Source organism: Dipodomys ordii, unplaced genomic scaffold, assembly GCF_000151885.1.
Source record: "Dipodomys ordii isolate 6190 unplaced genomic scaffold, Dord_2.0 Scaffold195, whole genome shotgun sequence".
NCBI classification, from domain to species: Eukaryota; Metazoa; Chordata; class Mammalia; order Rodentia; family Heteromyidae; genus Dipodomys; species Dipodomys ordii.
This window is the reverse complement of record NW_012267411.1, coordinates 3,285,396-3,297,883: the sequence shown is the minus strand read 5'-3', so window position 1 is coordinate 3,297,883 and position 12,488 is coordinate 3,285,396. Positions and strand designations below refer to the sequence as shown.

The 12,488-nt window shown below is 37.5% G+C and overlaps 1 protein-coding gene across 1 annotated transcript in view; it reads right to left on the bottom strand.

Moving 5' to 3' along the window:
• Reln (reelin) overlaps window positions 1-12,488 on the bottom strand; it is a 323,527-nt gene that overhangs the window by 203,807 nt on the left and 107,232 nt on the right. Inside the window, exons 8-9 of the mRNA XM_013034723.1 lie at window positions 3,167-3,263; window positions 316-556 (exon numbers count right to left, since the gene is read on the bottom strand). Of these exons, the coding sequence (XP_012890177.1) occupies window positions 316-556; window positions 3,167-3,263 (338 nt within the window). The remainder of the gene's footprint in view (window positions 1-315; window positions 557-3,166; window positions 3,264-12,488) is intronic.

The following is a 12,488-nucleotide window of genomic DNA, read 5'->3' as shown; positions in this document are numbered from 1 at the left end:
CCCGCCAAAGTTGTAAAGTTTGTTTTTCAACATAATGACTTATACATCTCATTGTTGCAATGGGTCCACCTGTATCCCCATTTAAATGATTTGTTTTTTCCCTTCCCCTCCACAAATTATACCAACATCAAATACAATGAAAGCAGAGGTTATACCATGTGGGAGGGAAGAAATAATGGTACTCTATTTTTAAAAAGCAGGGTAAGAGAAATAAAAAATGCATTTTCCTTTAGTAATAGTTTTGGTAAAAAAATAGTTAACTTTAAAGAATTTTGAGCCTAGGTTTTAGAAGAATAAACAAAAGAGAGCTCAAACCTTGACTGTGGCTCCTGGGAAGAAAAGCCAGTTGCCAGTGTCCACTGGATCCAGACTGTCTTCTAAAATCACTTGTCTGTGAGCTGAATTGATGACCAGGATGTTATCCAAGGCCCAGCAGGCTTCATACACTTCACCAACATGAAGGTTTTCCTGCTTCCACTGAAACTGAATGTTTTCTCCTTTGGCATCTTCAGGAAGGTAGAGAATATGGATGATTGTGCTCACATTGGAAGGGGCCCTGAAACAGATGGTGACATAAAGGGTTGGGCACCTTTTCTTTCCCATAGATGAATTTTGTCTCTTAAGATTGTAGTTTCATTCTTTCAAAAAACATTATATCCATTATGGATTAAATGTAATCCCATAGTCTGTGAATATTTCAGGGTCAATTACAATTGTTATTACAATTTTTGTATTAATTGATGGCAGTTTAAAATACTAAAACCCTTCAAGGGGTTTCTATGTGACACAAGGCAAGCACTGAATATAGTCAAGTAAGCTGGTTAAGGTGTAATTATGCTTGCGTAGGAGAAAAAAACAATTTGTACCTAGCACAGATTTTTCAATATGGTAGAAGTTAACCCAAAACAGTTTACTTGATAATAGGAAAACAAAGGAGAAACAATAGGAAATGATTTTAATGTCAATTCTTACTTTGAAGTGAGGCATCAATTAGGGATGATTATATGCAATATTTTATAATTGGTCTCTAATGATTAGTTTATTTCCAGCAACCAAATACATTTTGATACATTTATACTGTATAAAATGTGAGGCTTGCCATGGAATTAAATGTACTCATTTAGAATTCATTACAAATTCCTGCAGGTCAGTCTTTCAAAATATGATATAATTTTACATGATTTTTATATTATGTCTGTGAGAATCTAAGACCTTCTGCTGCATAATAAAGTTCTTTTACTAAACAATTTTATTCTACCAAAGTAGAAATCTGCTGTAGTAAAAATGATCGCCTTAGCCAAGATTAAAAATGGTACTAAAATGCAAACCAGTGGTATCCTGTGCTGGCAATAAATCAGTTTTGGAAAGATCGGAGAAAAGTCATATTTTTCCCTCACCAATGAAGCACATATATATCTGTAGAATTGTCAGTGTAGGTTATAGATGGTGTGCTTTACCTTTGAGGGTAATCAGTTCCCTTCGCTTTTAAAATATTTCATGATGACTATCTTTTTAGGTTCAAAAAGAATATAAATTGATGAAGGGAATATATTTTAGTTCTAGGTCATGATTGCTTGCACTCTGATGGTAAGGGAGATTTACATTAATGAGTATGACAGGTTGGGACATGACCTAAAATTTGCAAGTGCCATTTGGTGAAAAAAAAATATGGACTCGGCTGAGCATGATTTTCATATGTTGTAATTAAATGTGTAGTTTCATTACTGATCACACCAAAAGCATGTAGCTGTTTTCTGGAAAGAAATATGTGCTACAACTTACTTAAGTTTAGGTATATAACACACTAGAAAGAACACTGTGTAGATATAGGTAAATTTTCTAATATTTATGTTGTCTTGTTTAAAGCCATTTATGTTAACAAGTATATATTTAAGCAATCATTTTCATACTCAGGAGCTTGAGATCTGAGGATTGTGGTTCAAAGCCATCACAGGAAGTAAAGTCTATGTGTCTCTTACCTCCAATAAACTACCAAAAAAGCCAGAAGTTGAGCTATAGCTAATGGTAAAACACTAGCCTTGAGCACAAAAACTCAGGGACAGTGCTAAGGCTCTGAGTTCAAGCCTCAGGACTGTCACAAAATAATCATTTTAGTAACTACTAAAAATTAGAAAGAAAAGCTAAAGTTTCTGTCATAAAAACGGCAAGCATGTCAAGCTTATGAGAACCTATAAACTATGTTTTATCCTTCTACAGAGGGAGACTATTATTATTAAAGTCTACAGGTTAGAATACCTTTTCTCAGTTTTATTTAGACATGTGAAGTTGTAAACATGTGAAGTTCTAACGTTTTTTCCTTAATACTAGGAGAAACTTTCTACAATTGGTTTAGTATCAAGACATAACATTTATTCTTTTCCCTTAAATCAATCACAGGTTTTTTGTTTGGCTAAGTTTTGGTTTTGTGCTGGTACTATGGCTTGAACTCAGGGCCTAGGCATTGTCCTTTAGCTTTTGTGCTCTAAGCTGGCACTCTATCATTGAGTTATAGCTCCACTTCCAGCTTTTTGCTGGTTAACTGGAGATGAGAGTTTCTGGGACTTTCCTGCCTGGGCTGGCTTAGAATCATGATTTTCACATCATAACCTTCTGAGTAGCTATGGTTATAGGCTTGAGCCACCAGGGCTGGCCTCAGTTCTTTTAATATGAGAATAAACCAAGGAAAATGGCTTAAACAAACAAACAAACCAAAAAACCAACTGTCAGAAAACTGATGAAAAATATCTATTTGTTATGCTAATTTAAGAAACAAACCAATAATAGTAATCATTTCATAAAAGTTTGAGGATTTGGGTGGGGACCCGATATTCTCCCAGGTCTATATATGCCAGGCCAGAAACGGGCCACCTATAGTAATTACATATACTGATGTTATGTGGTACAGGATGCTATCAGATAGGTTATAATCCAAAAATGTAGCATTGTTCAAAATAGTTTGATGTAAGGACTATTGATAGCAGAAAGTTCTGAATTTTCATTCTTCAAGTAGGACAGGCCATAACACATGAAGTTATCCAATCCAGCATAATGAACAACCAGAGTACTTTAAACCAAGAAGAAAAGTCAGTGGCACAATAAAGGTACATAGGGAAGTAGGTATCTGTTTGCATTAGAACTTATGAACAGACTTTAAATCACAACCAACCTAATTTTCTCAAGCTGAATCCAGTCTGAAGTATTATTCTTGGCATATGACACAATGATGCTGGGGTCGGAGTAACTAAACCGACAGGAACCTGACCCTGTAAATAGCAATAACAACACATTTCAATTTTAAAATCAATATAATTACATATATCCTTCTTGATAAGTATTTCTGACATTCCCAAAGATTTAGATATTTACCCCCATTCTATGTTGAAATTTCCTGTGATCTGTTCTCATAAATACTATCTGATAATCTTAGGAAATGGAAAAGAGGTTAAAACCGATCAATTGAAGGCTTCTTCGGAGACACACGAGCTATTTAAATAGTTTTAAAAATAAATAATTTATGCCAAAAATATCTAAATATTACAGAATGACTCAAACTGTGCTCTTGCAAGGTACTAGCCCTTAATAGTGACTGCGTTCAATGATATATGTCATTAAAATGGAGAACCACTCTCTCTTTTTGCATATGTTTTCTAAATAGAGACCCAGTTGGTGAGGTGCTAAAATATTGTAAAGAAACTAGTATGACTGTAATTTCAAAGGTCTCAGAAAACTCAGTCATGAAACATTTGCTAGAAGTTTAATATAACTAATATAGCAGAATATTTATAATATAGTAAAAATAAACTCCAAGAATAAGAAATAGTGCAACTTGTATTTAACTTCCATCCATCTGTTCAATGAGCCTCTGGATCAGCAAAGAGCATTTGTTAATGGTTTCACATTTGTAGTGTTTAAGGATTCCAAGCTTTCATTAGAATAATTTCTGTTTAGTATAAAATCCAGTGAGTTTGCAACCACCAAAGCTAGCAATGTGCCAAAAGGCCAAGCAGCAGTTTCCTAGATTTGTTCTCACAGCTGAAACATGTGAAAAAGCAGAAAGGGACTTTGAAAAGAAAGCCACACAGCAAGCCAGGCTCACACAGAAAACTCCACCTCTCCCCCCACTCCCCACCTCCGTCCCCACCCACACCTTGTCTTTGCACTCACTGTTAAATTCTAACTTTCATGAGCAACTGCTTAAAATAAATATCAAACTGTGTGGCTGGAAAAGAAAGTGGCAAGATTTGTGAGACAAACTTCAACACAAACAAGAACAGATACTGCCAAAGACTGCTTTTTCAGAGGCAAGTTTGAATTAGCCTAAAGATTTAAAGATTATTTGTGTGCATTGTGTCTTATACACACTAAGTGCTTAAAAGAAAATGTACCAGGTGGATTCCTGGAAAGGATGGAGCTAGTGATGACCAGAAATAGTCCTTACAGAATGCAAGTTCTTACAGATTGTTCATAAACAGAGCAGAGAGAAGGAAAAGCTGATATATCACAATAAAATAATATCCAACAGGGCCTGATGACAAATACCACTTCTATCCACAGGCTAGCATCACGATACAAGCTTATATTTTGTGTCATATACAAAAAGATACTGGTGACTCACTTTTTCTTACTCCCTGGGTCACTGAATTCTCTCATTTCTAAAATATTATGATTTTGAATTCATCTCCTTAACACAGCCAAGGAACTGTTATTAGTTCTTTCTAGGTTTGCTAGTTCTGGTTTCCAGCCACACCTGTTCTAGCCTAGCCTGTTGTTTGTTGCCAGTGCTTGGTGCAAATTAATCAATTATCATAATTACCTCCTGTTTATAATCTTTTGCTAATTCCTCAATCCATTTAGGATAAAGCTGCACTTCTACCTACAGTGGGGTAATGGCATACCATTGCTAGAGACCAAATGCAGACTGAGAAACAGAACTGGTTCAGAGTTATCCTAAAGGGCTCCTCCTATATTTAAAGATGGTCAATGAGTCACAGTGACTCTAACTCTGGGCGTGATGGCAGAGGTCATAGCACTGGGTTTCTCTATGGTCAGCCTGGAACTGGCATTCAGTTCTAAGGCCTGCAATCGATGTCCTCTCCTTTCTCCAAGTGGGATGCATCTCTCATGGCTGGACTACTTGAGTTGGGCAAAGAGGGATGTGGATGACTCTTGCCTTCCCACTTCAACATGACTTTTCATCTTGTATTAAAAGCAGGCCTCAATTCACTTGACTTCAGCCATCATTCAGGAAATAGTAGGAACAACAGACCCCAAGAATCTCTCTTCCCACTGAAGAGAGAAAGCATTAGAGACAGCTGACATTTATATAAGGTTTTGTAGCAACCAGAGAGATAACCTGGAGAGCTCTGAGCTGGCTATTCCTTCTGCTGGGCTCACTCTCTTTCTTATACAGGCCTGGCCTCTGCTCAACACTACACTCCAGAAAGCCTTTCCTAGTCACCTTTAGTAAGATGGTACTCTATCACTCACTGACCTGATTTATTTTCCCACTGCATTATTACTTCCTGATATATTCATCTGTTGATGACTGTTTCCTCCCATTAGGATGTCAGCTTTATCACAATGAGAATTTTATTTCCCAAATCTTGTTTCCTATGAGCTCTTTATACTGGAAAAGAGGACTTGTTGAATGAAATAAACATTTCCTAGATCTACTCATTTAACATTGATAACACATAGTTGCATCATTGTTATTTTCATTGGCTGTTTTCAGAGTCTTCTTTTCTGTGGGGCAGGGAGATGTCATGATGCTCAGCTTCCATTCAATAACTCAGAGACTGACACTCTTCTTAGGATTAGTCAGAGGGGCATATGTTCACATCTCTCCAGCTGCCACTGAGAACCTTCCAAGTCAAAACACATGGTTCTTCTAATGCTATATTACTGTTCTTCTACTTTAATTTTCTCTGGTGATAAAATAGGCTACAAGTATAAATTAACCACAATTGGTTAAGTAAGAATGTGGCAACTACTTTCATGTTTCTTGTGGAGCTGCATTACCTTAAACAGACAACAAAACTATGCTTTCTAATAGAGTGCATTTCTGGTTAACTCATGATTCGTGCCTATAACCCAGTTCTAGGACTTAATACCATAGTGGGAAAGCTTTTAGTAGAACATGAAGATGAGCACTTTATAAACAACTTGCCAGGGTACAGACAGGCTGTGCCCAAGGTTAGGCGGAAGCTACTTTGGCAGAGCTCCAAATCTAGTGCTTTCCTCCTTTCCCCATTTATAGCAACAGCAAAATTGTTTGGCAATATAAATGAGTAATAAAGTAGAGATTATGCTGAATATTTAATAAATTCATGTGTTATTTTACATTAAGGATTATTATATATTAGGAATCATAACACTAAATACAATGACAAATAAAAATCGCCATGGTGTCTGTATATGACTACTGAGATAGATGAAAGCAATAGAATATTAAATACAGGGGAGGTATTAAAAAGGAAAATGGAAGAAATTTGCAGGAGAAAGAAGTAAATTACAATAGGTTTATTATCAGAATGTAAATAATAGGGTTAGTATCAGACTGTATGTACCAATGCAGTGTGAAGCCCAAATTTAACATGTTGTTCTATCCAGAAGAGGATTAAAGATAAAGCTGATAAAGTGTTAGTTTTCGGGTCCTTATTAGTATTAGCACCTTCAAAGGCCTTGGAGGGAGCTCCAGTAATGTGTTCCCATGATGTAGTGTCAACTCTCTTGCAGATGGTTAAATACTGTCTCCATTCTGACTACCTCACCAATGCTACTTCCCTGCATGTTAGGTGATGTTGAAGTGCCATGGCTGCTTTGGGGATTCAGGTAAGGACAGGTTGAGTTACAGGTATGAGTTTTATAGATCATCTGCTGTCTACTTTAGAATGCAGTTACTCTCACTCTCAGAATGGGAAGCGCTAATAGGAACCACTACCACTCACTGTGCTAATGAGGAAGAAGGAAGGAAGGAAGGAGGGAGGGAGGGAGAGAAGGAAGGAGAAAAAATACATCATGACTCAAAGACAATAGTGACTCATAGACAAAGATGACTCAAAGACAAAGGTGACACAAACATTTTATGAGTGACGTCAATTCAAAGAGTGGGATGAGTCATTGCACAAAAAATTTATAATGCCTTGAAATCTAAGAAAGACAGAGATTTATCCAAGTTGCTAACAATCCCCAAAAGTACAAACTTTATCAATAAAGAATTTGGATGGTAAACTACTAAACATAAAAAAAAAACTCTAATCTCTATGATAGAGGCAGAATTATCTTTCTGTTTTCTCTTTAGAAAATGTTACAAATTATTCTCATAGGAGGAGATGGTTTAAGAGTATATAGCCAAAATATGTAACAAAAAGTGTTTCTAGGGTATTTAAGTAGCTCATAATGAGATTTTATTTCTGATTTTGTGATTAGTATTGCTGACCTAATTTTTTTTTTTTTGGTTGGTTGTGGGGCCGGAACTCAAGACCCTACCACTTGAGCCACAGCACTACTTCCAGCTTTTTCTGCTTATATGGTGCTTAGGAATAGAACCTAGGACCTCATGCATGGAACACAAGCATTCTACCACTGAGCCTCCTTTCCAGTCCCTGACCTAATTTTTTTTCTTTTTCTTTTTTTTTTATTGTGAAAATACTGTACAGAGGGGTTACAATTACATGGGCAAGATAATGAGTACATTTCTTATCAAGCATTGTTGCCTTCCCCTTCCCATCCCTAACTTAAATGATTTAATTTATAAGTTAAAGGGTCTTTTCTGATACTTAATAAATATTCAGATTTGTACCTAATTTTGTATGTGTGTTTGTATTTCTTTCCTCAGAGAGACTCAGGCTTTTATCTACATTGTAAAAGCTGTGAAGGCAGACCTCCAAACCAGATTCTCACCCTTGTATACAGCAAGCATTACAAATGCATTTCTGCATTTCACATCTTAGAGGCAAGTCCCAGAGTACAGGAATCTGCACTGCAAACTTTGCTTAGATATATTTTAATGGTAGGACAACAACAAAGAGAGAAGGAGAATGTATATTAAATGGCTATATCCATTATTCTGCAATGTATATATACTTCAAAACATAATATTATGGGGAAAAGGGAGGGAAGAAATGAGGGAGAGTGGAAGGAAGTAGAGAGGGAAGAAGAAAGGGAGGGAGGGAAAATGGAGGGGAGAAGGGAGGGTGGAGAAGTGGGAGGGAGGGAAAAAAGGAGGAAGGGAGAAAGGGAGGGGAAGATGGAGGGAAAGGGAAAGCGAGGGAAGGATAGAGGGAAAGAAAGGAAGGAAGGAAGGAAAGCAAGGAAGGAAGGAAGGAAGGAAGGAAGATTTTAAATTATTTTCTTCTCTTAAGGTTGGTTTGGGTGAATTAAAATATTCTCATAAGGAAACAAATATCCTGTAAGGGAGGAACGTCTTTTAAGTAATTGTTTATACAAGAAGCATGTACTTTTGTACTGTCTTTGGAAATGAACCCAAATAAAGCCTGGTAACCCTCATGAGCCCCTGGGGTTCAACAAAAGCTGAAGAATACCTGTACCTCCCAGGACTTGCTCATTGGAGTGCTTCTGTGCCATGCTTGTCAGCAGAATTTACAATCCCAAGAACACACATCCCCTGAGCAAGTAGAAATCAAGTGCTGAAAATAAAGCTTGTCTTCAGTAGATCAAAAACCTTTTTGCAGTGCATAATACACATGTATGGAGGAAATTGTTAGTACTTCCCAGTGCCAGAACTTTCCAAAATTCATGTCAATTTCTTCTTTCATTCCCAAGCCTCTTAGGTGCTTGACATAAAAATAAGCCAGTTAGGGCTGGGAAGGTGGCTCAGTGGTAGAGCACTTGCCTTGCATGCATGAGGCCCTGGGTTCAATTCCTCAGCACCACATAAGCAAAAAGAAAAAAGTGGAAGTGGCGCTATGGCTCAAGTGGTAGAGTGCTAGCCTTGAGCTGAAGAGCTGAGGGACAGCGCCCAGGCCCAGAGTTCAGGCCCCACGACTGACACCCCCCCACACACACAAAAATAAGCCAGTTAAAGAATAGCTTGGTTTTGCCTAAAATCAAAGCCATTTTAAACAAAAATATTAGTAATGACTGAAAATTGACGAGGTAACTACTTCCTCAGAATAACAACTATAGAAGTTATAATCTTGTGAGGCTAGCTCAATTACAAATTTTAATTAATATATTTATTTAATTCACAGAAAATTAATATGCACATATCATATATACCTTTCGAAATCCCTTGTTGTCTGGGGCAACATTCTCTAATCAAACACATTAGTTTCTTTTTTCTTTTGCCAGTACTAAAATTTGAACTCAGAGCCTTGGACATATTTGGCTTGTTTGCTCAGCTGATACTTTGCCACTTGAGCCACACCTCCACCCATAAACATATGAATATTTCTGCAAAAAATGCACGAGGATTCACATAAATAGTGGAATTCAAGAGTATAAGTAGTACCTTGTTGCCAAATGAATTCAGATCACGCCAGGTTTTCCCACCATACTTAAAAAATTATGCTGGTTTGAGGTTTTTCTTTCTTTGTTTTATAAAATGGAATTAGGGATTAGGGATTATAAGCCTGTATCTCCAACAGTCCCTTCTATTGCTTTTTACTCTTAAAGTAGGAGAATAAATCAATTGATATTTATTTTCCCAAGGCTTGGGTAGTTTATTTATTTCACTATGCCCTTTTCCACGAATCCCAGCACTTTCCAAAGTAAATCAGAGCAGAACACAATAGAAGGAGCAACTGTTTTCCTGGGGATTGGTAGCAATTGCTGGAAACAGCCTTTTTTCCCAAGTTCTGCTCTGAAAACAAACTTCCTTTTCAAATGCAGTGCAGAGCCACAGATGGAAAAAACTGATCTCACAGAATTGATAGATAGGGAGTACAAGCACTGCCAGAAATCAGGCCTCCCCATTGCACAGAGGACCCATAAATACAGCAGGCTCTAGGAATGTCTGGACAGAGCCTGTGGAGGATTCTAGTAACAGCAGTTCCTGCCACTACCATCATTCAATTCTCAGCCCTTAGAGACAATCAGGGCTGTAGAAGCTGCATGTAAACAACAGTATTTGATATAAAGCATCATAAAAATTGTAGGATAGATGCAATCTGACTGCTTAGAACTCCTTCCTATGACCTGAAAAACTTAGCAAGATCAACATACTCATTCATGTTTTCAAGATAGATAAATGGATGAGAGGATCATACACTTAATGCTGTAGTGATTATAAAGAGGCAACAAGCTGCATAACAAACTTCAGGAAAACTTAACTGTTACTTCAAGGAGGTTTTACATATTACTCTAAGGACATGTAAGAAAGAGACTTGGCCATTCTGAATTGAAATGTGGAAAATGTGACAAACAACATGAAGATTCTGGCATAATAAGCAGGTCTGGAAAATTGTCTAATCTGAGATTTTCTCCTAACAGGGATTTTTCAAAGCTAGTACATTCATGAGGGAGAAAATACTAGCAGTGCACCTCAAAGCATCAAAGAACACAGTAAAAGCTTATTTGCTACTTTGCAATTCTTCTTCTTCTGCCCCAATCAAGGCTATTATTTTCTAGATAATCAATATTTTAGTAGTTCCACAAATGTCTATTTAAGTATTTTGTTGGAGGCAGCTGCACATGTTTATTCTTCCTGAAGCAACAACAATGTGGAACAATGATCCTATTGCGCTTCAATTTTTATTTCCTTCTTCACTGGGTCTGCCAAAAAATTCTAAGAGCATGAACTCACTTGGCCTATGGTATTAAACAAACCTACTGTATCTTGATATTTAGCAAGCCTATGAGCAATTCTTAAAATATGGCTCCCAAATTTAAGTTAAAATGCTGCCATTTCTAAGACAGCTTATTTACTGTTTTTTTTAGGGTGTGTTTAGTTGTTTTAGTTCTTTTTGACCATATGGAGGATTGAACTCAAGACCTTTTTTTGAGCACCTGTTTGCTATGCTTACTATGTAGGTACTCTACCACTTGAGCCATGCTTCCAGTCTCTTTTCTGCATTGGTCATGTTTGTGGTGGGGGTCTCACTTTTTGGCCAGCAGCCTAGGTTGTAACCCTCTGTGTACTTCCCCACATGGTGGGGATGACAGGTATGGATCACTGTGCCCAGCAATTGTGCTTTCCCTATAGAGGAGATAGAGGCATATGTCTCCACATCCAGCCATTAGTTGAGATAGTCATGCCAATTTTTTTTTTGCCTTGACTGGCTTTGAACTAACAAACTCTGATACTCTGATCACCCCTCCCTCAAGTAGCTAGGATTACAAGGTTACACCTCAGCATTTGGCTGTTATCTTAATTTTAATGTTTGTTCTAGTCTTCCTTTAGTACATAAGACCTACACTACATAAGATTTTATTGTATTTATGCATGCTATTTTTTTTTGTCCGTCATGGGGCTTGAACTCTGGGCCTGGGTGCTGTCCCTCAGCCCTTCAGTTCAGGGCTAGCACTCTACCACTTGAGCCATAGAGCCACTTCCGGCTTTTTCTGCTTATGTGGTGCTGAGGAATCAAACCTAGGGCCTCAGGCACGTGAGGCAAGCAATCTACCACTGAGCCACCTTCCTAGCCCCTTGTGTGCTATTTTATAATGTAAGCATATCTATACAAATTTCCATTAGTTGTAGACTGTATAAAAATGAAATGATCTTTGTTCTTTAGTAGTGATCTAGTTTCATGCCCAACACTGTTCAATGAAAATGGTTTTTATTACTCTTAATGTATATACTATTATCAACAAAGTACTTTGAACACAGAACCCAAAACAAGTTGGAAAAATCTACCAGAAAAGATGAGAATTTCAGTATGCTATTTTACTAGTTCTCAGATAATAGGTAAAATAAATTCATGAGGAATGGCTACATAAGAAAAACATATTCTTGGCTCAGTCAATTGTTTATCACCACCACCACCACCACCACCACCACAACCCCTGCTCCTGGTAAGCACGCTCTCAGTTGTAACCTCCACATTTGAAAGTGCATCTGCATCCCACCATGCAGTATAGCTTCCGGGTTTCATGAAATGCAGGCTGGAGCTGCCCACTGTGCGCCTGCATAGAGAGGCAGGGACTCCTGTCTCACTCAGATTCAGAGACCTTGGTCACAGTAGTGGTAATGTGATTCATGAGTAAAAAGCTGAACAAGAAAAAACAGTTACTACATCAGATAATATCGTGTAGCAGCCCACACAGGAGGCATGCTTGTTCTCACATCATCACATGGATGGGAATTGTGGTTGAAACGAGCCCACAGAGTCTAAGGCCATAGCACCCTGAGCACATCCAGTTCTCAGAGATTACTTTCATTAAGAATTATTCTGTTCTGCATGAGGGGAAATAAATTTATCTGCTCTTAGAATTGCCAAGAGCAGATGAATTCAAATTTTGTAAAATATGATGATGGAAGTGAAGATAAATGATTTCATTAATACAAACTGTCAATTTAGAGAAAT